General features: G+C 36.1%; 3 protein-coding genes across 3 annotated transcripts; 2 read left to right on the forward strand and 1 right to left on the reverse strand.

Moving 5' to 3' along the window:
- Positions 1-5,814: 5,814 nt before the first annotated feature.
- Positions 5,815-9,261, forward strand: ENH1 (rubredoxin family protein). Its single transcript, XM_089140921.1, is given in 7 exon segments — positions 5,815-6,066; positions 6,165-6,224; positions 6,226-6,381; positions 6,486-6,652; positions 7,219-7,303; positions 7,408-7,476; positions 8,756-9,261. Coding segments are annotated over 7 exon segments (825 nt in total). The 5' UTR covers positions 5,815-5,949; the 3' UTR covers positions 8,927-9,261.
- A 3,400-nt stretch (positions 9,262-12,661) lies between these two features.
- Positions 12,662-15,992, forward strand: LOC149000018 (acid beta-fructofuranosidase-like). The gene is made up of 7 exons (XM_089139776.1): positions 12,662-13,049; positions 13,281-13,289; positions 13,371-14,212; positions 14,314-14,475; positions 14,569-14,810; positions 15,338-15,425; positions 15,518-15,992. Exons 1-7 carry the CDS (start codon positions 12,668-12,670, stop codon positions 15,758-15,760), a joined length of 1,968 nt encoding a protein of 655 aa, XP_088995902.1. The 5' UTR covers positions 12,662-12,667; the 3' UTR covers positions 15,761-15,992.
- Positions 15,993-19,804: 3,812 nt separating this feature from the next.
- LOC149000019 (laccase-7-like) lies at positions 19,805-23,228 on the reverse strand. Its single transcript, XM_089140115.1, has 6 exons — positions 23,133-23,228; positions 22,874-23,025; positions 21,828-22,072; positions 21,315-21,443; positions 20,043-20,996; positions 19,805-19,935 (listed from the first exon to the last, which is right to left on the reverse strand). The coding sequence occupies exons 1-6, from the start codon at positions 23,226-23,228 to the stop codon at positions 19,805-19,807; spliced, it is 1,707 nt and encodes a 568-aa protein (XP_088996241.1).
- Positions 23,229-24,592: the final 1,364 nt, after the last annotated feature.

Genomic DNA, 24,592 nt, shown 5'->3' on the forward strand with positions numbered 1-24,592 from the left:
TGGACCTTGTTTCCCATGAAAATGGAGGGGGTTCATGTAAAAAGCTCTTAAAAATGAAGTTTAAACGTTACCATATTTGAGGGTAATATCATATTAAGATTATTTAACAATCCTAAGTAACGGAGTTAACGGTGGATGGGGTATTTGCAAGGTTTTTATTCTAGAGGAGGTGCGGTTTGTTTCTCATAAAATGGAGGGGCTCATGTAAAAAACTCTACTATTCAAAATAAAGAGACGAATAATTTCATAAAGAATAAAATTCAATTAGTGATTTAGCCATAAATTCCTTTATTTCAACTTGCTTTGGGGTCAAATTGAAGAGGGTAATTTTCATCTGGACCCCTGAGGTTTAGTGTATGTCATTTTTAGTCCAAAAAAACTGAAACTTTGCATCTGCCTCCCCTGTAGTATGGAAAAAGTCAATTTAAGGACAAATTATCGCTTCTTGGACGAATTTGCCCTTTTTTTTCTTTCTTAATTTAATTTTTTTATTTTTACATTTTACGGGATTAAAAGTTATTAATTTACAAAATCAGACCTTCCTCTATTACCCGATTCCCAAATATCTGGTTATCGAAACGGTTAAAGGTTCGGTTAAAGGTTCAGTCGTTACAGAGGTCAACCGGTGATTGCATCTGAAACAGGCCGATGGAGATCTGCCGTTTTCATCATCCATAAATGTTGATTAATTTCATTTCCTTTCTCTTTCTTTCTCTTTCTTTGTTTCGTTTCGCTCAATTGAGAAATGATTAATAAGGTTTTTTTCTCGTCTGTGAAATAGAGCTAACTCAGTTCATCAGTAATGGATCATTCTTCTCTGTTATCAGAAATGGTTAAAGGTTCAGTCTATTACAGAGGTCAACCGGCGATTAGATCTGAAACAGGCCAATGGAGATCTTTCGTTTTCATCATTGGTAAATGTTGATTAATTTCATTTCCTTTCTCTTTCTTTCTCTTTCTTTGTTTCGCTTCGATTAATTGAGAAATGATTAGGAATCTTCAATTAATGAGAATTTCTTTTCTGGATTTCTTAGGATTTGAGATCACAGAGAGGTTTTCTTGTAATGGAATTAGTTCCAACTTGATTACTTACCTCACGGGACCACTTTAGCAGTCGAGGTGATGGCAGCGGTGAACGTTAATACCTGGATAGGTTTGTCTCGCTTCCTCTGTTTGGAGCTTTCGTTGCAGATGCTTTTCTCGGTTGATTTCAAACTATCCTCTTGGTTACACTCTTCTATGTTCTGGTTCCTCTCTCTCGCTCTCGACTCGACTAGTTGGAGATTACGTTCCACCCATTAATTTTCATTTCCTAATCTTCAACTAGGGTTTGAAAAATAAAGATTTGGAATCGGTAGAACCAGGGATTTTGGAATTTGGGAATTAGGTAATGAAGGAGGGTTTGATTTTGTAAATTAATAAACTTTAAATCCTTAAAATGTAATAAAAAAATAAAAAATTAAAGGGCAAATTCGTCCAAGAAGCGATAATTTGTCCTTAAATTGACTTTTTCCATACTATAGGGGAGGCAGATGCAAAGTTTCAGTTTTTTTGGACTAAAAATGACATACACTAAACCTCAGGGGGTCCAGATGAAAATTACCCAATTGAAGAAGGTCTGCTTGTTGAAACCTTCCCTAAATCCTCTTTTCCTGGGATAGACATTAATGTTTTGGTCTTCGAGAGTAGAAGATTATATTATTTCATACACTACATCACATTTCCCCTTTACTTCTTGTTCACCTCAAAATTTCATAAACAAATTAAAATTTTCTTTATCACTTCCCTAACTTGCTTGATCAAGAATTCGAGATCTGTACAACAAAGCTTTTGTAAATAACACAATTTAGGGAGTAATCCTAAGATTTCTTTTCACAATGAAGAGAGCAGCGGAGGGTGGTCGAAGGAGATGATGGAGAAATGGGTTGCACAGACATGCACTATTAGGGGGTTAAAATTGAGGTATAGTAATTTTGCATAAGGGAGGGTAATTTCGTAAATTTACTTCAATGGTGTGATTGATATTTTGTAATTTTGTATAAGGGGTATTTTAGTAATTTTAGTAGTTTTGCGTAAGGGAGCATATTTAGGTAATTTGAAAATCAATTTTAAATGCTTTATATATAAATAATGTTATTTTGGTCATTTTACACGTCTACTTAACTCAAAATTTAAATTCAAAATGTAACTGTGAGTAACTTGTAATTTTGAATGTCAGTGCTATGTAATTTAACAGGTAATATCAGATGGTCAAGAGTTTTACCCCCCTTTATATTGGGTGCCGTGTAATTTGCTCAAAATTTTATAACGGTTTGGCTTACCAAGTCTACGTCCACTATTCTTTTGGTATCAAGAAAGATTTCCACTAATGACCTCTTTTGATATAATGAGTAGATGATTAAATTCTTACAATTTGTATTCAAATCATTTCTATAACTTTTGTTTATTTAGAGCAAGAGCATCTTCTTACAATTTTAATCAAACATAGACTAAAATAAAACAACAACCAAACCAATTACTAGAGTTAAGATTTGATATTACCTAATAAGGGATGTGACACTTTATCTCTTATATGAAAATGATACAATGAGAATGTATGCTTAAATAAATATGATTTATACTCCAAGTATAACCCAGAAAGCTTAAGATAAGCATGATTTATACTCCAAGTGTAACCCAGAAAGCTTAAGATAAGCTTCAAGGAGTGGGTAAGCGTGAGAGGCAACAATGCAAGTAGATCTTGAAAAATTGAGGGCAAGATAGTTAGTATATGTTGGGTAGTCAATGCACTTCGTAGAGGCTCTCAAAATAAGGGTGTTTTGGTGTTCTGACTTAGTTATGTCATTTTTTGGGGGCTTAAACCTGCATTTGAATTGGGTCTTTATTGGTGTTTTAATCAATTTTGCTTTTAGTTCTATATTATTCATCTTACTCAGTTGGCTTGATCTAAATATTCACAACTTAATTTAAACATTAATATTTGTATTTAGTATCATCAAAATCAATGGAGGTTAATGTGGCAATGCTAACATTGCATTTTTCCAACAAAAATTACTTTTCATTTTTGGGAGTTTCAAGAAAAATTTGAAAAATATGAGAATTTAATTAGTGTTATGAATGGTGCTAACTGCTAAGTATGACATTTTGCATCAATATGGAACTTCCTTTTTAATATTTTTTGCATTGAGTAGTAGATATTTTGTCGAAGTACACAATCACTTGTAATCCATATTCTTATTTCAAGAGTACTAGTTGTACATGGACTCCTTAGCAACCAAATTCGTAATTTGAATTTTTTTGGGTAAACATTGGCCTAAGTTTATTTAAACTTTGGTCATTGAAGACCTAATGAATAAGAATCATACTAAGAAAACAAATGTCCCCTCAAATATTGTCAAACTAATACACATTTATTCTTCTAGACACAATTAGCATGTTTAGGAATAAATTTAATTAGACACTTCATCACATTTGTACATTGCTCTCATTGTGACTAGGCATACCAAATGTCGACTATATGATAAGGCTTGTCCAAATTTAGATCTTAGTCATGGCTACCAATTTAGTATTGTTCATGTACAATATTTAAATAAACATACAAATCCATCAAGATCAACCAGGTAAAGTTTGTATCTGTCTTGCTCTGATCAGATGGAACGAAGTAAGCCGGTTGCATTAAACCATGGTGGTCAAACCGGTTGCCCAATGAAGTGTGATTTTGAGACCACTATGTTTTGGATGATTTGCATTGTAAAATATCCCCAATTTTGAGTGCTTAAAGACTTGACAATGTGATTTAGTGTTTAAACTAATTTTTTTTTCTTCGGGTAACAGTGTTTAAATTTATTTGTAAATTGGTATATATATATATATATATTTATTTATTTATTTATTTATTGGGGGGGTTTTTGGGTCCTCATACACTGAGAGGGGGTTGTCATCCAAAGGTTGAACACTGAGAGTTGTCTTACCATTCTGCTTGACATAAATTAGTATATAATCTACTAAAAAGATTGTTATGTTTGCAGCATGGTTGAATTGTCTAAGTTGAGTTAGTTTACACCTAGTTTTGTGGGCTTGGTTTAATCTTTAGAGTTTGGTATGGCGTTTGTTCCAATCTCACTGGATGCCAAAAAATTGTTTGGATTGATTTTTATGTTTTATTTTAAAGAAATAGAAATAAAAATGAAATTTAACAGAAATTTTGGAACAATAGTGGAGGTATCTTAAATTTCGAAATTGAATTCAATACTTTTTTAAGTCAAAATAAAGTTATTTAGAGAGTTTGGGGGAAAATTCTCTCACCAGCTCATTGATGAGGAGGGATAAAAATAACTAAGTTAGTAGAATCAACACCAAGTCTCAGAAAGTATTAATGAGAGGTTCTAGGAAATACGTAAGGTCATTGGAAGTTGGAACCTTAAGATGTAGCCAAGAACACAACATGGAAGTCAAGGACTATATATTGACAGTCGAGAAGAAGAGGAATCGTTGGAGCTATTTCGAGTTCAAGGAGTTGCATCAAGGAATGTCATGTCCAACTGAAAAAAAACCAGCACCTCAACTAATGTATATGAAATGGATCTGAATGTCCAAGTTGTGTAATCATCATCCGTCCATATGATTATGAGCGTATTGCTTTATCAAATATGTTGATACAATAGTTGACAACCTAGGATAGATCAAAAGTCAAAGTTTAATGTCGTACGTTATGACTTGAATTCTTATACCTAATTTTTGAAGATGAACCTATATTAACATATTTTGGTGGACAATCCAAATGATCCCTTTTTTAAATATCCATGGTGGAAGTAAAGGCTTGGGCTTATATGACTTGACTTGATGGATCAACCTATTTATTTGATTGGAGTTTATATATATGTATTTTATTTTCATTTACCTCATTATTGAGAGATTTTAGATTTTAGGTTAGGGTTTTGGGTGAGAGTTCTTGTAACACCATTCTTGGTAATTGGTTGTGAGATCTTAATTTATTTTTCTTCTACATAGTGAAAGCTTTTCCTTTTCACACCTTTTCACTCATGGACTTGATATATTGCATTGGTATGTGAACCACGTTAAATCTGTGTGTGTTTTCCTTTTTCTTTTAAACTTTGGTTCACTATTTTTGACATTTTTGTTTAAATGATATAACTCTAACCATAACTAAAACTATTTGAAGGGAAGGTAAGAAACACTAACTCTAGGATGTAAAGCACCCAATACATAACCATTGAACGGTCATTCGGTTGGCAATGAGTAACACCTCTTAGAGAAGAGGTCATGGGTCCAACTTGCTGATGGTACATGTAATATTCTTGACTCCTATATCTAAAAGGCGCCCTTATGCCAAAATATTTTCTCTTGGTTAAGAACTTATGATAACCCCTTGCCATTAAAGCCCAAAACACAAGGTGTGGGGGGGGGGGGGGGGGGGGGACAAATTATATCTGGGGCTCCAGTATCTACAATCAATTATATTTAAAATTACAAAACTCCTTTTACGGTTAAGTACATTAATACTTAAGATTGGTCCTGTATGTAATTTGCCGAAAAAAGCCTGTTGCCAATATTACCAAGAGTAATTGATAAAAGTCAGCTCTGTTGATGCTTTGGCCCATCGTGGTCTGCCCTCTGGTTCCAGGTGTGTTGGCCTGTGACCTTCCTGGCCCTGGACTAATGTCCCAGGAGCTAGGCTTATGTAATCGCTCTTCTTCTATATAAAGTGGAGTTTACCAAAAAAAATATATATATAATAAAAAAGTCAGCTCATGCCAATCTATGAAGTGGGACCTTGGACGTGTGTTCACCATTGTCCCTGAGTCTCTGCCACTTGAATGTTATCCATTTCTGCAATTTTTTCTCCTTCCGGCTAGTCTCTGTGTTTCTGACCAACGAGCTTCTTCCAACTCTGTAATCCCAAATTTTCTTTTCACCCAATCTCAGAGAATGTCATCAGCTGTAGTTGCAGGTTCTTCCTCCTCATGCTCCACTCTTCCCAGTAACCACTCTCTAAAAACCACCCTATCCAACTCTTCAAGATCACTAATTCTCACTCAAAACCAGGTATGTTATTTGTGATCACCTCCTCAATTGCCATCAATCTTCTTCTATGAGAAAACCCACTAATCCATCTGTCTTTGGCTTACATTTTCTTTGTTCAGAAAAGCAGTTTCCAAGGCCTCTCACTTCAAGATGCCAAGAGGAGTCTTTCAGCTTTCTTTCATGCTTGACTCAAAAAGGGTCAATGTAAGTTTCAAACGAAGAGCCCTTGAGATTGCGGCAAGAACTGCAGGAGCTGCCAAGAACATTGAAGTTGAAGTTGACAAACCCTTGGGTCTCACATTAGGTCAAAAACAGGGCGGTGGTGTTGTAATTACTGTGAGTTTCTCTCCCTGATTTCTTCTGTTTTTGAGTTATGATGAGGTGCATTGCTGTGAAATTCTGTGAACGTGTGGAGTGTTTCTTGATGTTGGATCTCTTAGGGAGTGGAGAATGGGGGAAATGCAGCAAAAGCAGGGCTGAAGGTAGGGGATCAGGTATTATACACTAGCAGCTTCTTTGGAGATGAACTTTGGCCGGCTGATAAACTAGGGTTTACAAAAACTGCAATTCAAGCAAAGCCTGATTCTATCTACTTTGTTGTGAGCAGGTTCTCCCATCTTTTCCCTTTTAGCTTCTCAAATTAGTAGCATAATTGGAATAGTTTAATTACTCAATCACAATTAGAGACATAGGTTCCTGAAGACTTTTACTATTTGTCTCTGTTTTTCTAGATATCATTCAAGTGAACACCAAATTAGATTTTTAATGCAAAGTGCCAGAATAGATGCTTAACAATGTTTTGCATTGAATGTCAACAAAGGATTTGAATGCTTGTTTTCGGTTGAGTCAGATCAATATAGTAGTGATATAGGTTATATTACTCGCCTTGCATTGAAATGTCACCAGCAGCATGTGATACCTTCAGCTGTTCTCAGATTGTATATCATGGTTGTAGGTTCAGCTGTTCTCTAACTGCATTTAAAGACCATTTTTGAACATGGTCATGCCATCTCAATCCACTTTGCCATAGCTTATCATTTATCAGAGCTACTCCTAATCGAGCTCTAATATTCGGAAACTTTCAAAAGCATCATTACCTTGATTGATTGCTTCCATTTTTATGTTGTATATTGATAATGAGCAGTGACCTCTCCTGTGTATCTTTCTCTGCAGAGGTGGTGTTGATGTAGATGTAAAACGATTGCCGAAGCGCCCAGCTCCACCTCGCTTTGGTCGGAAGTTGACTGAAGCACAAAAGGCAAGCATCTTTGCATGTCATGAATTTATATTTTCTTTTATAAAGATTGGTTAATACATTCTTGTCTAGGTCATTGATTGTTGAGTTTACGAGTCACTTTACAGGCTAGGGCAACTCACATATGTGTGGACTGTGGATTTATTTACACCCTACAGAAACCATTTGAAGAGCAGGCAAGGCTCCCTATCTTTATTTTCCTTTACTAAAGTTTCTTCAATTATTTTATTGAAATTTTGAGTGGACTATGTTTTATCCATCCCTGCATTTGGTATAAATTCACATTCTCATATGTATTCTTAACTGAGAAACAGAATATTGTTTGGATACACATTTGGCCAGAGTGTGTTCTTGATTTTAGGATACTCCAGAGCTTCGTTGAACTACTACACGCATGGGCAAGAGTTCTTCTTTTTCCCATCTAACCAATTCTGAGACTGTATGTCAATGTAGCAACCTAGATCTTAAAGAAATATCTTTGTCGTCTGCACAAGTATCTCCATCATGCCAGAAATTCCTCCACACATTTTCTCCTTCTGTATTACCCTTGTCAAGTGGGTGCATGCACAGCAAAAACTTGCCTGGTCCATCATTGTATCGATGGTTTTTGAACACTTGATGAAGAAGATCATAGGCCTAATACCCTGCCTGACTCAAGAAACCATCGAATTGGTGATTTGATGGTTTAGGAAACCCCAACATCTACTTGCTTGCCGCCTGGCAAAAACAACTCCCAAACCGATTTCTGTTTCTTCTCTGCTTGGCCTGCTCTACCTTCTTGATGAACCTGGTGGGCTTAGTTAGCTCTCGTTGTCCTGCTTAGTTACAACTTCCAACTCTTTTCCGTCTTAAGTGATCCTCCTTCATGTTCAATAGACTCAAGAGAAGATCAAAAGAAGCTGACCGTGGATCTTATACAGTCACAGCAGTAAGGTGGTTTTGGTTTGGATCATGGTCGTTGTTGAGATTTCACAAAAATAAGGTCTGCCACATAATTGGAAAGAGGGATGAGTAAGATCATTTCAGAACGGAGTTCATTATTTGATGAGTTCCAAGATATTAACTGGGAATGTCAGCTGACCAAGGAAGGTTTCTAATGTTCCAGAATGTCTTGATCAGTAATGCATTCCCTGAACCCATGCCATATGCTGCCTGTTTCTTCTTATTTAAATGAAAATGGAAAGAGAAACGAATTGAATCATCAAATATCCACTGCAAAGAAGCATAACAAATTTCCAGTGATGATACATGGAAAAAGTTGACTACTCTTATGCCATTTTAAGACCATTTCAGCCTCATTACACAGCTCTACATTTGTTGAACCTTGATATATTCCAGTTCTTTGGTACAATGTACCATGTTACTTTGTCCCAAATGCTTCAGGTGACAATGTCTGCTAGTGCGAGACAATATATAGTTGGATGCAGAGTCTTAAAACAGTGTTTTTCTTTGCAGTCGGATTCATATGAGTGCCCACAATGTCAAGCACCGAAGAAGCGATTTGCGCGATATGATGTAAACACTGGAAGGGCGATTGGTGGTGGCTTGCCTCCAATTGGGGTTATAATTGGGCTGGTGGCTGGGATAGCTGGAGTTGGAGCATTGCTTGTGTATGGCCTTCAATAGTGCATTTTAATGCCATTCTCAATTTCTGGAAGATATATGCTTAACTGGGTCTGATGACGATCATTTTTATCTGAATTCTCCTTTGATTTGCTATGATTTTATCTGGCAAAAGTTATAAGATCTTCATATGTATACACGGAGTCTTCATATAGAGCTTATAAGAAAAGTGTTTCTCTCTCTCTCTCTCTCTCTCTCTCTCGCTCTCTCCTAAATTCTTACTTGATCCTAATTATCTTTGTTACTGATGTGGATCGAAAATGAAAACTGTATTGTAATAAGAGTGGCCAATTGGGAACTGTAGTTTCTTAATATATTTTTTATTTAAATCTGTCATTGGACAAGTGGCTCAAGATGTCCAATGGGATCAACAGCAAATTTAGAAGTTGATGAAGAAGACATGTTTAACATGTTCAAAACCATTATAATTACGGATAATTATTGTTGTAACTTGCACTTTGATTTTATTATTACTTTATCTTTTATATTATTTAAAATTATTAATTCAATTTTTAACTTTGTCTATAATTACTAATCTTTCTTGCTGTTAAGTTTCGTTAATTTACTAATGACGTGACATTTATATATTTTCTCAAAATCTCAAAAATAAATCTATTGATATATATATATTTTTGGTTACAAAACGGGGTCAAAATACCCAAAAACAAATCAAATCAAACTAAATCACAACTCTTGAGAAAATCCTCTGTCATTTCTTGCGGGGGATCATTGAAAAAGACCAGACTCTCTCTTCCAATTAGCTGCCTCTTAGACAACCAATCAGCAGCCATGTTATTTTGACGCCTCACATGACCAAATCTAACATGGCCTCGAGAAGCATATAGGCTTCGAATTTAAGCAACTAATCTCCCACCGATCCTTGTTCGTTAACTTCTGGGTCCAATAATCTTATGGCCTTCAACGAGTTTGATTCTATTGGCCATGCTCCCATATCCAATGCTAACTTTACCCCTTCTTTGATTGTGCGCATTTCCGCCTCTACTACATGGCATAGAGCAATCTTGATAGCAAATCCTCCTCGAATAGGCCTTCTTGATCCCGGATCACCCCAGCTAATTGAGCGTAGCATTCCTTCACCTTCACAGCAGCATCCGTATTGCACTTAAACCATCATCTTCTAGGGCATGTCCACCCTAAAACTTCCAATTCTTTACTTGGTTCAAGAACAGGGCTTCGGCATGTTGTCCAAGCTTCCTTATTGGCTCGATAAAATTTCTCGATAATGAGCACACCATTGATATCTCTTTACTTATTTATAATTTTATCAAGTTATATTACTATCCTTAATTAACCTTAAATCCATTTTCTTATCTAAAAAGAAACCATTGAATAAAGGAAATGTGTGATTTTTCTTCTCTATAAAGAAACCACCAAATAAAAGGAAAGATGCAATTGAAAAGAAAACTCAAAATAGAAACTAGATATGAGGAAAGATCAAATTTAATTCAAAGCTGGAATTTCCACAAACGCCGAAAGGGGCGACGCGCGGCAACCCGAAAAACCAAACAACAACCCCACACCCAAAAAAAAAAAAATCGGGCGCCCCGGCGGGGGCGGAAATTTAAAATACTTAATATACGCTAACCATTGTGCATGTTACCAAATTTCTTATCAATAAGCATCTTATATGTTAATTTGTTTGTAAAACTTCTATAATTGTGATTGTGAAATATTTAAGTCGAACTTGAGAGTTTCAACAACTATAAGCATGTGGTCCCACAATCCCCAAATTAAATTCTTAGAAGAAAACAAAAAGAAAAATAATTTCAGGGCAACCTTTCTATTGAAGATGAACCTTACCTGAAAATTCATGTGATTTATATTTTTTAGTACAATAGTAAAACCCTTATTAACAAATATTATGTTGCAGCAAAGATCATTGTTGTTTTGTTTTTTTGTGTAAATTTTAAGAATTACAACACACAAATATTCATTTCTTTTCTCTCAGATTACTGCTCTTGCTATTTGAACTTAAATTTATATTTTGAAATAGTTTGTCTTCATCATGATACACATTTTGATGGAGTTAGGGACGAAGAAACAAAATCTCAAGAGGTAATTTCTTCATAAACTTTTTGGGTCTTCATCACATTTTAATGGAGACGATTGATACTCTTTTAAATCCAAAATTGATTCTAAAATATAAGATTTTAAGGATATAATTAGCATTCAATATAGTCTCTATAAATGAGGGTAATGTTATCTTTTTGACTTCTGAATTTTAATGAAGGACAAAATAAAAATCACATATTCAATATTAACAGCCACTTAATACCGTGAGAAGTGAGGGGGCAACAATAATTTCATATAAAAGAATACTTGATTAGTAATAAAACTAAAGTATATGATGCAATAGTAATTATCCCTTATAATTATCATTTACAGGTACTCATATGATGAGAATCACTGAGTAAAGTGCTGTGAAGGAATTTTGTGACAGAAAAACCAACATTGATGTACACTAAGTCACTAACAAACTACCATAAAATGCCCTCTTTTACCCCTGATGTATTTGGTTGAAGAAGCAAATTTTGAATGCTAGTTGGAGCATTTGTATCATACATTAAGCTTAGTGAAGCTAGGAGCACATTAGATCTGCCTCTCAGATATAGAATTCCAGTTCATTGTGGCTTAGTTTGCAGATTCTGAATCACAATATAATTCTGTTGGTCGTCTTTATGTTCCTGTATTTCAGATGAACTTTGCTCCCAATTTCAGATTCCAATATAAAATACAGATTAATACAGATCCCAAGTTCAATATAGATTAGATTAATAATTTATACGGGTCATTTTGAAATTATGAAGAGATTAAGAAAAAGTTTGAAATCATGAAACAAAATTTATTAATACATTGATATGTAATTTAAAAGACATTTTGGGGGGTCGTTATCAATTTGGCATAGTTTTGAGATGTATGCTTCTCGCCAATAATCCCGGACTCTCTAGAATTTTTTCAATAGTTAATAGAATAACTATAAATTTAGATTGTCATCCCTATATTTTTTGGGATTTTAAATAAAAGAATAGGGTTTTTTTTTTAAAAAATTTCTATCCCTTTAATTGTTTATTTGAGCAAGTTGGGTTCCTAGCTTTCAAGCAGTCGGTAACCCTAGAGGGAGTTCAAATTCTAGACAATTTCGGGTTTGTGTACTCTATCCTGATGGGGTAGAAGATTATATTTATGTATATTTCTTTACCATATATTTAAGAGGAGGCTCCACCCCTTAGCATGTATGGTCCGTTTTGTCAATGTTTAGAGGCGAAACTCCTAAATTATGATAGAGATGGCATGAAGAAAGCACACTCATCTACTCCGACAAATATAGGATTCAACTCGACAATTTGCAGCTTCCATCCTCCACATGTTGCTCTTGGAGGTCTCCGTGGTGCGTGGATCAATGGCATCCTCTCAAATATATAGTTGACTAATTTAAAAATTACATAAAACAATAAAAATGCTTCACTCAAATCAAAATTACTTAATTTAAAAACAAAATAAATATAATTATTTCCACTGCTGAATAAGAATTGACTCACTTTTTTTTTTTTTAATTTTTCCCCTTTTTTGCCATTTTTAAACCCTTTTTCTCCAAGCCTCAATCACCCCTTCCACCTCTTGTGCACTAACATTGCATGCAACTTGACTAAGTAAAAAGGCCAACTAAGAAATCTCTCTTCCATATATAACTTTCTTCCCTGTCTTCCCCTCACTGACACGACCATGGAAGCCACTTCTCTTCCCATCAATTCTGATATTGAAGATGCTTCTTCTCCTTACAAACCTTTGCTAGGAAATGATATACAACCTGAGAATCCGGCGAGTCGCCGGAAATCTATAAACTCCAATGTGTTGATCTCCTTAGGAGCCTTGCTCTTGGTTACTCTTGTGATTGTTATTGGCATTCAGAGATCTGGAACTCCAGAAGTAAACGTTAACAATGTATCATCTTCATCATCAACACCACGAGGGGCATCTGAAGGTGTATCGGACAAGACATCCCGGCTATCTTCCGGCGATGGAATTCCTTTCTCATGGAGTGAATCCATGTTGTCCTGGCAAAGAACTGCCTTCCACTTCCAACCCAAGAAAGCCTGGATGAACGGTATTGTTACCAAACCTTTTTTTTTTTTTTGGTGAAGTTACCAAACTGATTCATATGATCTTATTCCATAATTTTATTTATTAGTTAAATATAAATAAACATGTATTAAAGTGCCTTTATCTATGAGTAGATCAACTTCTTCATTTTTGCTTGTTTTCTTACTGATCCGATTCTATTGTTTCTTCTATTTCTTCTCTCTACTTGACCGGGCAATGTCCTTTTCTTCCTCAGATCCTAATGGTAAGCTTTGTTAGCAAACCCACATCTCTCTCTCTCTTGCCCCTCTTTCTCTCTCTGATGTGGAGGATAATATTGGTGCAGGTCCACTGTTTTACAAGGGGTGGTACCATTTTTTCTATCAGTTCAACCCAGATAGTGCAGTGTGGGGGCTCATAAGATGGGGCCATGCCATGTCAAAGGACTTGATCCACTGGCACCATCTCCCCTTGGCCATGGTTCCAGACCAGTGGTATGATATCAATGGTGTTTGGACCGGTTCAGCTACTATACTTCCAAATGGCACCATTATCATGCTCTACACTGGTTCAACAAATGAGTCAGTTCAGGTCCAGAACCTGGCTTATCCGGCCGACCCTGATGACCCATCACTAATCAACTGGTTGAAGTACCCAGGAAACCCGGTTCTCATCCCACCATCCGGTATTGGTTTTAAGGATTTTCGAGATCCGACGACAGCGTGGAAAGCCGTCGATGGAAGTTGGAAAATTACAATTGGGTCCAAGGTTAATAGAACTGGTGTAGCACTTGTATACAAAACCAAGGACTTCATAAACTATGAACTCTTGGATGGGGTGTTGCATGCCGTTCCCGGCACCGGCATGTGGGAGTGTGTCGATTTCTATCCAGTGGCAACCACGGATGATATAGGCTTTGGTGCACCGATAAGGCATGTCTTGAAGGAGAGCTCTGATGATGATAGAAACGATTACTATGCCTTGGGAACTTATGATCCAGATACCGATATATGGATCCCAGACAACCCAGCCCTTGATGTTGGGATCGGATTAAGGTATGATTATGGCAAGTTCTATGCATCAAAAACATTCTATGATCAAGACAAGGAAAGGAGAATACTATGGGGATGGATCCCGGAGAGTGACAGCGAGGTTGCTGATATAAAGAAGGGATGGGCATCTGTTCAGGTACCATATGTGTCAAAAGCTCTAAAGTTGGGAGAACGCATTAAATTATGTCTTTTACCAACTCAATCTAAAAAATTCTTTTGGGTATCTGTTTTTTATAGAGTATTCCAAGAACAGTGGGGTTCGACAAGAGGACTAGAAGTAATATAATTCAATGGCCGATCAAAGAGATAGAGAGCTTGAGATCAAACAGCAAGGGTTTCAACAATATAACAATCAAACCTGGTTCTGTTGTTCCCCTTGACGTTGGTAGAGCCACACAGGTATGTTGTTTAACTTCTGAGAGATTTATGGTTTATAGCTCCATTCCTTCGGGTTAATTCATATGGAAATTAATTTATTTTTTGGTTTTACAGTTAGACATAACTGTTGAGTTCGAGATTGATATCACACCCTTGATAGAAACAGTTGTTGATGAGAATGGTGATGAGTATCACTGCACCACCAGTGAAGGTGCTTCCAGAAGGGGTGCATTGGGACCATTTGGTCTGTTGGTTCTTGCTCATGAGACCCTTTCTGAGCATACTCCTATATATTTCCACCTTGCTAAGGATCATTTTGGCAATATAAGAACTTTCTTCTGTGCTGACCATTCAAGGTAAAAGAGTTTGAATTTTCTCTTTTTTTCTTTTTAAGTAAATTTCTACTCTTCCTTTTATCTTTCATCTTCATTTGAGAGGATCTATGCTCATGTATTTTGCTTAGTTCTTGGTGTTAGGTCGGGCATTGGATGGGGTCCGATTGCGATGGCGGGGCTATCCCAGGGCCGGGGCTGTGCCCCCCATTTTGAAATTTCTTCTTCTTCTTGTCATGTTTTTGAAAATTTTCCCTAGGTCTTCTTTTCACGTGTGAAATATCAGTACTTAGCCCAACCTCAATTTTTTGACCTTTTCCCTTCGCCTTCCCGAATTTTCGAAATTTCCCTGATCGTTTGTCATGTGAAATATTAGTATTTGCCCTGGCTGACTGGAGAAAAATTTTAACAACAAAGAAAAAGGGTAGAGAGTCATTGTATTTTGTGAAATATCAGTACTTGGCTCCTCTTGATGTTAAATCCTGATTCTACCCCAATTGGGTTGGATTGAAATCCTCGCCCTTCACTAAATTGATTTAACATTTGAGCAGGTCATCTAAGGCAAATGATGTTGCTAAAATGGTTTATGGAAGCACAGTTCCAGTACTTGCTGGGGAGAAATTATCCATGAGAGTATTGGTAAGTTGAATATGCAAGTAGTTAGCAACTTAACACTCAAATCCTATTACGGCTGAAATTTTGATATAATGTGGAAATCCATGGCTACCCAGGTTGATCATTCAATACTAGAAAGCTTTGCTCAGGGAGGAAGAACATGCATCACTTCGCGGGTTTATCCAACAGAGGCGATAAATGAAAATACCAAACTCTTTGTCTTCAACAATGCTACCCAAGCAACTGTCATAGCTTCGATCAAGACATGGCAAATGAAATCTGCAGCTTCTGTTCACTCCTACTCCATGATGTTCATGGTTTTGGTCGTTTTGATTCATTTGGCTTTCTTGAAGATATAACGAACATGGGTTTATCAAGATGAGCCAAAAAAGAAAAGAAAAGAAACCCTAATGAATAAACAATGTGGAGGATGCATGGTAAGGAGTCAGGTGAGAAGGGATATACATCCTCTCTATGTTATGCAATCTTGTAAGGAGGTTGTAGAGATGTTGGTTGGTGTTTGAATACCAGGGATTGTGTTGTCAGATCCCAAGACAGTTTTGAAAGATTCTTCCCTCTTGAAGAAGATGATTATGAGACTTTTCGGCATGATTCTTTTTGTAATTGAATATTTGACATATTTAATTTGTTCTTGTCACATGCGATATAAGATTTTTGAACATAAAAGCATATCTTAAAATGGCAGTCATGAGAGTTACTGATGCCAAGAGTCAAGCTGCTCTTTCTAAGTCTTAGGGGTATCTTCATCATAGAACATTTTGACAAAATTTTGCTCAAAAAATGGCCAAATTCGCTTGATTCAACAAGGGGTGATTTTTTTAAGACCAAAAGCAAAATCGACACATTTTGGCAATTTTTCTCGTGATTCTATAAAAGAACCTTCAAGGTTGACGGACAATCTTACCAACTCTGTCCCAATGATTCAAGACTCAAAATAAAATGTGCCAAATGTGAGTAGGGAGGAGAATCTGCATGAAATAATTTTTAAAAATAATTCAAATTAGGAAGACATTTTATGACAAAATCTTCAAGATCAATAGACAATGTTATCATTATATCCCAATGATTTAAGCCTCAAAAGACAACATACAAATGTGGTTAGGGAGGAGAAATATACATGGAATAATTTATGGAAACAATATAGACAATTTTTAGAAAGAATGATAAGGTAATGTGCCAAATGTGACAAGGAAGGACAATTTGCATGGAAGAATTTATAGGAAATAACTAAAATTTGCCAAGTCCCAATGTGTTTATTGGTATCAAATTAGGCTAGCATCAAATTTGGGCCCAAAATGCCCCCTGAAATGGTGGCCGAAATCTGGTTGAAATTGGCCAAAAATTCTGGCAAACTAGTGAATTTTGCTTAATTAACTTTTGTACCTTGGGTATCCTCCTACTTCAGATTTAACTATAGCCACTTGCTTGTGAGCAGCTCCAACACAAATAGAACCCAGGGTCCCTCTCTCTAGTAACTTGAGGATTGGCCTTAGGAAAACACAGGACTTTGACTAGAATATGAGAAACCTTACAATTCGGATCATGCTTGGATAGACGTGTGGTGCCTATGGTGCCTACCGCTAGATGTACATGTGAGTTTCATTAATTTCAACTGCTAAATCACCAAATCAACTTAAGTGGGGGGGGGGGGACCCGGTTTTTCCTTATAACGAACCGAATCATGTTTTGAGTCGCTGGAATTTAGTGAAATCTACGTGATGTGCATCTAATAGTGGACACCACAGACAATACCATGTCAGATGCACTACCCAAGCAAGATCATTACAAATCAAGGTCTTATCAAAATATCCAAAAAAGTGACATATATGGGTTACAAGGCCTTATAGGATCCTTATAGTGAAAAGAGGTAACCCCAACCTGCAGGTGTAACTTTTTATATCCTAGGCAATTATAGGCCTTGGAAGAAAATATGAAATCAAGACCTAAAATTAGGATTGGAAGGAGTTTTGTTCGAAAAAAGAAGAAGACTTCAGTAATTATGCAGTTGGATTGCACTATGCAAACCTATGTGTTATTCACTATTTGATTGTCCTTTATTACATAGTTAGTAGGAGTAAATTAAATTTGAATTGTATACAATTTTATCTTGACTTCTTTCAGAGTCCTTGTTTGAATAACCCTATTAGTAATGCGTACAGTCTTTTCCAACTCAATTTTTTTGTTAGAGTCAATCACTATTAAGGTTGTTGAGTTAAGTTGGAGACTCTTCTCGAATGCAATGAGTGGCTGCTAGGATTTCGTTTCTTTAAGATGCAAAGTTTTGTTGTGCTTGAGAGTATAGTGATGCCTAAGACTTCACGATTTGATCATACTCTTACAGCCATAAATCTCAAAAGCACACTAATGGCAAACTCCATTACCATATGTAATATATAATTTTTGCAAAAAAAAAAAAAAAAAAAAAAAAAAGTCCTTACCATGTTGGTTTCCTCAAATCTCTCATAAGTGTCTGACTATTTTTCCGTAATAAAGTTAAAAAAATCTATTTGCATTAAAGGGAGTAATACAGTAGAAGAAACATTTCCAAATTTGATTAAAGAGGTAAAGTTATTTGGAGGATAGGATCAAGAGTGACTTAGACGAGAAAAGTCTAAGTATTGAATTGATGAATATCAAATATCTAGCGTGCTTGGGGAATGAATATGGATCATGCATAATGTATACAAAATGTATGTTAGAATGGTATTTGGTTCCTTATCTTAGAGGAAACCTCTCAATGAGTACTTAATACGTTATAAGATTTAGCCACATGTAATATTCTAATACATCAATATTCGTTGGGTTCTATCCTGACATTTGAAATAATATTACATATAATTTAATCCTATAATTCATTAGACACTCATTGGAAGAGTTGTGCCAAGCAGAGGATCCAAACTAGGGGTATAAACGGATCAGATTCGAATCGGATAGTGGTAATACCAAATCCACATTCTATAATATTCGAACGGATTCGGATAATATCCTCTCGGTTTTCGGACGGATTCAGTCGGATTCGGATGATAATCAGATAATTATTTTCTTAAGTAGATTCTTCTAAATGGGCATATACAAGTTTTTACCTAATTGTTGACATCTTTACCATTTTATTTTTGAGGCTAGGTTTGAAATTTAAGAATTTAACAACTTTGGTAGTTATTTTAGTAGAAAATTTAGAAAAATTGTCACATATGACATATCTCAAGTAAATAAATTATAAAAATAAGAAAAATAAATCCAAATAAGTAACTTAATCGGATAATAATAGGTAAGAAAGGGGTATACCGTATCCGCATCCTATTAGTAATCGAACGGATTTGGATACTACTAAATGGATGTAGATGAGAATTCATAAGTGAATTTTGGTTATCCATTTACACCCCTAATCCAAACCAAAACGCACAAGAATTTGTTCACAGTACATCACTCATTGGAACTCATTGGGTTCTAGCTTGTAGCTATGGAGGAATGTGTGATCTATTGGGAAACCTACACCCTAGTTCAAGAGTTTGGATCCTCTACCCTAACAGGCAGAGATCTATTTTCTCTTCACACTTCTCCATCATAGATTAGTACATGGTCAATCATAATGTGTGATAAAGAAGTATGAGGAGGACATAGACCTCAAACCGTCAAAGTAAAAGATTTGGATTCTTATTCATCCCAATCAACATAGTTTTTTCCCCAATGGACATGCATGATTGGGTCCAGAGCAATTCAAGTGGACCGGCCAACTTAAAGATTACTTCTTAATTGGGTCAACAAGAAAAACTCCTTGGGGCAGATCAGGGCAGATCAAGTGAACCTGCCAGTTGTGTAAACAATAAAACCAGTGGAATGGCTCCGAACTTTAGTTTCAATTGGTGCAATTCTCACACCAGTCGATCCATAGGGTTTAACATGCACCACAACATTGGTGAACTTCACAGTTCTCTTGTGACTACAGAAGGAGAAGGGGAAGTAATTTGCTTTGGATAATTATTCAAGTTGAACCATGAAAAAACCTCATAAACCAAAATTACTGTACTTGGTGGTGAAAAAAAAATAATCTATTTGCTTTGATGCAGGTTTTTGTTTTATCATCACCTCAACATTCATTTTATATTCATTATCAAGTCCAAGTGCATATAAGTAATTTTCAAAAAAATATGATTAAATGCATTCAAGCCCCCCTCATAGTCAGGAATACCAATTCAGTAATAACACATTGACATACACCTCTTACAACATTTGAATGGTAAATAATATAAATATTTAATCACAACAAAAATGGATTAAATGTATACATACACCTAACAACTTTCACTTGAAATCTTGATAATTTTCCTTAATTCACATGAAATAATACTAAAAATGAGTAAAACTGTTTCTTCCTTTCAATTCTAACACTGAGGAAGATCAAATGGTGGATGAGGAAGCATGGAAGACGGTGTAGGTCCGTTCTCAACAATAAATGCGGTAGCGAAGCCCCATGGGAGATGTACATCAAGATGGCAATGCATAAACCATACACCTGAAGAACCAAATTTAGAAAGAAAAAAAAAAACTGGTAATTTTGATTTTAAGGGTAGAAATGTAATTCTAACTTCTATAATATGAGGGGTATTCTAGTAATTTTACCTGGGTTATTTGCTTGAAATCTGATAACAGCCCAACCTCCAGCTGGAACTGCAATTGTGTTACGCTGTTGTGGATTAATCAGATTGAACGTTCTAGAATCTTCGAGAGGATTGTAGTTTCCAAACCCTTGAGCCAATACAAAGAAGTTGAAACTATGCAAGTGTATGGGATGGTTTTCCACCCCAACTAAGGCCGTGTTCTGAAACACTATCTGCACAGTCGCATTAAACTTCAATTTCTTGACACGTGTTGCTTTCTCCGTCAACAGCAACGTAAGATTCGAGCTAACGAGGCTTGCATTGGTATAATCAAACACCATCGGTGGATTGCTCGGGAAATCTTCGGTGTAAATGCCACTCATCTTATTATAATACGCCTCCAATATCGACGACTTAGATGGCAATTGGAATGAAGCATTGTTCATGCTGGCAGATAATCTCATCCCATTGGGGCCCGCACAAGTGGTGTTGCTATCACATGGTGAAAGACCTAATCCCTCTGTTATAAACATATGCTCATCTACTTCTTGTGGCATTTGGATCCAATGTGGCCCTTGTTTGAGGCTTGTTTGGTTGCTGTAGAACTTGTGGGCTGTTTGGGTGTCATTGAAAGCAGGGAGGATTGGCATTTGGGGCACTGATGATGTGGCTCGTTCGTATTGGATGATGCCTGTGGTGGTTGTGTTATCGAATGGTGCACCTTGTGCGCTAGCGTATGAGTGAGCTGCCATGTAATATGTCCCTGGAGATTGGTTGGCATTGAAGAGAACATCAATTGTTTGGCCCGGAGCGATCACAACGATGTCTGTGTGGTATGGTTGAGTGTAGGTGGCGTCCATGCCAACTATAGTGAAGTTGTGGTTGGCGATCTTGAAGAAAAGTTGGTTATTCAATGCTGCATTGATTATACGAAGGAGATATGTCTTCCCTCGAACTACCATAAGCTTATGGGTATCTGAATCAGAGTGTAAAGCTTTAGAAACAATGAAACTTGATGAACCAAACCCTTTAATCTATTCTCTTACTAGATTATTTTAACACCCATACACTAGAGTGAACCCCATTAAACATGAAATACAAGGGCTCCACGTCTTCAGTGCAGTGAATGGTCGAGATCTCAATCTCCACTGTCCATTTCTTAGAAGGGTGAAAACACACTTTTTAAAAAACGGACGGTTAAGATCGAATCTTGGTTGAGATCTTTGCAGTAATTACATAGCACTCAAGCAATTTTTGAAATGCAAACATTTCATAAGTACAAGTTTGTACTTACGCATTTTAGAACATGGGTAGAGATCGCCAGGTTGGCCATTGATGGTGAAAGCATCAGAAATATTTGGTGTAGCTCCATTGGTGAGAGCTTCATTCTCTATGTCAACAACGTTTCCATTCCACCATTCACCTACAGTTAGAAGGGTAGCAGTTTGAATGAGAAGTGATGGGTTACAAAAGAAAAAGAAAAAAAGGGAATGAGCAGAGTGATGGGCTGAGTAGAAAGCCGTCAGGGTCGAAACAAAATTTTATAGGTGAATCTCTGGAATTGACTAGCTTGAATCTTTGGAATGAAATCTGTAGATTCATTTTGAATAAACATCTATGGAGTTATGGTTCAAATGTTTAGCATTTTTATAGGTGAATTCTAGATTCCACCTCATACGCTTTAATGTAAAAAGGTGAATCCTTAGATTTCATGAATCTAGCGATTCACACAACCAAAGGGGTATAAATCTCCCATTTGTGAAATCTTTGGATTCATGTAACCAAAGTTTTGAATTGTATACATTACCTAGGATGATCGGAAATTCGTTGTCCGGCTTTATGAACGGGTAGGAACGGCCACGGCGTGGGCGGATAATAAGTCCTCCGTAAACGGTTGCTCGGAGCCAAGATGAATGAGCATGCCACCAAAGAGTTCCTTCTTGGCCAGTGATGGTGAATTTGTAAGTGTAGCTGGTTCCAGGTTGCATTGGACATTGGGTGACATATCCAGGCCCATCAGCCCACGGGCTGAGAAGTTGAAACACACCATGCCTGTATCCGTCACGAGTCACAACAGAACCCTTGTCATAATAAGCACAAATTAATTCTTGAATAGTTCCTTAAAATCCCATTTTAGTTTTTTATTTCTTGCTTAAATAATCACAAGAAATAGAACCATAGAACCCCTTTTTTTCCCCCTTGGTGGAGAACCATAAAACCACAAGCACCAAAATTTTGAGTCCGGATTTGCAAAGTGCTCCCCGACGGCTTTTCCACCCCAAAATACAGGGGGGGGTGATGGGATTTTTTTTCTTTTTTTTCAAAATTTTCATCTGTGGGACCCACCGATTTTGTGGTGGTAAAACTGTTGGAGAGCACAAAGTGCTCCCCGACGGGGGTGATGATCCGGATTCCAAAATTTTTAGGTAGTTCCAATGATGAAGGGTTCACCCACAAATCTTTTTTTGTACAAAGCGCTTTTATATATAAGGGATAGGGTCAGGGATGGGGGCCCTACATGCATGTAGTATATATGAATGCTACAAGCATCATAGCTTAGAATTTCTTTTCCTAATGTTGTTAAGTGGTCATTTTTTTGCCCCTTGTGTCTGGGTATGGTCAATATACAAAAATTCTTATATTTTATGTAAAAAAGAACTCCACTTGAAATTGTGGTCTGTATCAGTATTCTCATGAGTCTGTCTATCTCTTCTCCATATGAAAAGAAAAGACATCATTGCCCCCTGGTTTTTTTTAAAAAGGAGATGTATACACAATATATATATAGTTGTAGGTGAACCTTGATAGAAAAACTAACCTAAAACAAGTTATTAAATCAATAATCATATTTACCAGTGAATGGTAAGACTGTAAGGTGATTTGTTAAGGACATGAATGACGAGTGTGTCACCTTCACTGACCCCAATGGTTGGACCAGGTAATCTTCCATTCACTGCAATAATTGTTTGCTCTTGGCACAATCTCTGAACTGTCAAATTCCCCACCTGTAATTACAAAACCATTTAGTAGCTAAATATAAACTCAAAATACAGCTTCAACGAAAACCAAAACTTCCTTCAAGAAAAAGAGAGTTTAAGGTCTGTTTGTTTACATGAAATGTGTGCTCAACCAAGGCTCCAGAAGCTACAGAAGCTACAGAAGCAAGAAGAGAAAAAGCACATGCAAGCAAGAAGAATGGACTCAGCATTTTCTAAACTCTTGAGATTTTCTAGCAACACAACCACAATATAAATCTTTAAAGGACCTATAGTATATATACACACCTAAAAGCTGAGTTTTTGAGTATGGAAGATAACTTAGTTTTTCTTTTCTGTAGATAGAGAGATAAATTAATTAATCTCAATCCATTGAGAGAAGTCATTGAAGCAATCTTCAGAATAGTTGGCATGCAAAAGTCTTACATTAAACAGCTGAGGTTGGCAACCTGTTCTTTCAACAGTTTCAATATTAGACTTTTGAAGGGTCGATCCCCATCAATGAAATGTTTGGTGAGGGTGTTTTAGTAATTTACTAAACTCTTGAAATGTCTTTAATACTTTATATATAGTTGGCCATATAAACCCATGATTTCCGTATTTACGACGTATAGTACGAATATCGTATCGTGCAATATACAAGTAATTATGTCCATACGGTATTGGGGATTAGATACATATAACGATTAAAAAATAATTTAAAAACACGTTTAATTCAAGAGTAAAGCTATTTGCTATGGTTAATCCATCTAAATCCCATACCAACATCATATTTTGCAATTAACATATATAGAAGAAAATGTCTATAAGATTTCTGAAGTCAATAGAGCCTGATAATTGATATAATCAATCAGTTGCTTAAACAAAGCTTCATATTAAGAAAAAAATTATCCTCAAGTTAAATATACATTCACAAAGCAGTTATTTTGATAAGAGATTTCAAAGGTTAGCGAAAGATCTTAAGGGTATGATGTTAATATTTTGTCGCTTACATTAGTGGACTAACTAAAATAGACAACATTAAAAGTTCGTTAGGATCTATTCATTTATTATATAGATATCATTCTTGTTCGGTCGGCCAGCGAGATCATGAGAACGATCTCCATTGATGCTGAAACAAATTTCATCTTCTCGATAAGTAAACAAAACTTTGAATTATTGAAAGTTAAATATAAAATTTGAGTTGGCCAACAATAATTTATATGCGCTTATGGATTACATTCGTAACTTTGAATATAAGAGTTTGAAGTCAATAAGATATATAATTTGTTTTTTTTTTCAAATTTTCTAACAAAGAATTACCGGAGTTGGTGGACCTGGAATTGTTAAATCAAAAAGGATCTTTAGAACATTTCAACTTCAATGGACGTTGACAATATTTGATCTCTTTGTTCTGTAATACATTATACATTAATGGTTTGTTATCTGTGTCTGTTGGAGCTTCCATTGAGATGAACACGTACGAAAGCTGCTGGGAATTGTTCTTTTTTTCAAGATCTTAATATATTTTTCTTCGTTATAAAGTTGGCGATCTCCAAAGCTTTGATTTCTTTATCTTTTCAATTTAGAGGTAACG

This window comes from Hakea prostrata, chromosome 11 (genome assembly GCF_041222555.1).
Source record: "Hakea prostrata isolate BN-2017 chromosome 11, UWA_Hpros_2, whole genome shotgun sequence".
Lineage (NCBI taxonomy): Eukaryota > Viridiplantae > Streptophyta > Magnoliopsida > Proteales > Proteaceae > Hakea > Hakea prostrata.

Excerpts from the sequence above, each read along its gene's own strand:
- LOC149000018 (XM_089139776.1), top strand. The coding sequence starts at position 12,668 with ATGGAAGCCACTTCTCTTCCCATCAATTCTGATATTGAAGATGCTTCT. Across the intron at positions 14,213-14,313 it reads AGGGATGGGCATCTGTTCAG|AGTATTCCAAGAACAGTGGG; the intron begins GTACCATATGTG and ends TGTTTTTTATAG. Across the intron at positions 14,811-15,337 it reads TTCTGTGCTGACCATTCAAG|GTCATCTAAGGCAAATGATG; the intron begins GTAAAAGAGTTT and ends ACATTTGAGCAG.
- LOC149000019 (XM_089140115.1), bottom strand. The coding sequence starts at position 23,228 with ATGCTGAGTCCATTCTTCTTGCTTGCATGTGCTTTTTCTCTTCTTGCT. Across the intron at positions 23,026-23,132 it reads TGGTTGAGCACACATTTCAT|GTGGGGAATTTGACAGTTCA; the intron begins GTAAACAAACAG and ends TTGTAATTACAG. Across the intron at positions 20,997-21,314 it reads CTACCCATGTTCTAAAATGC|ATACCCATAAGCTTATGGTA; the intron begins GTAAGTACAAAC and ends ACTCTGATTCAG.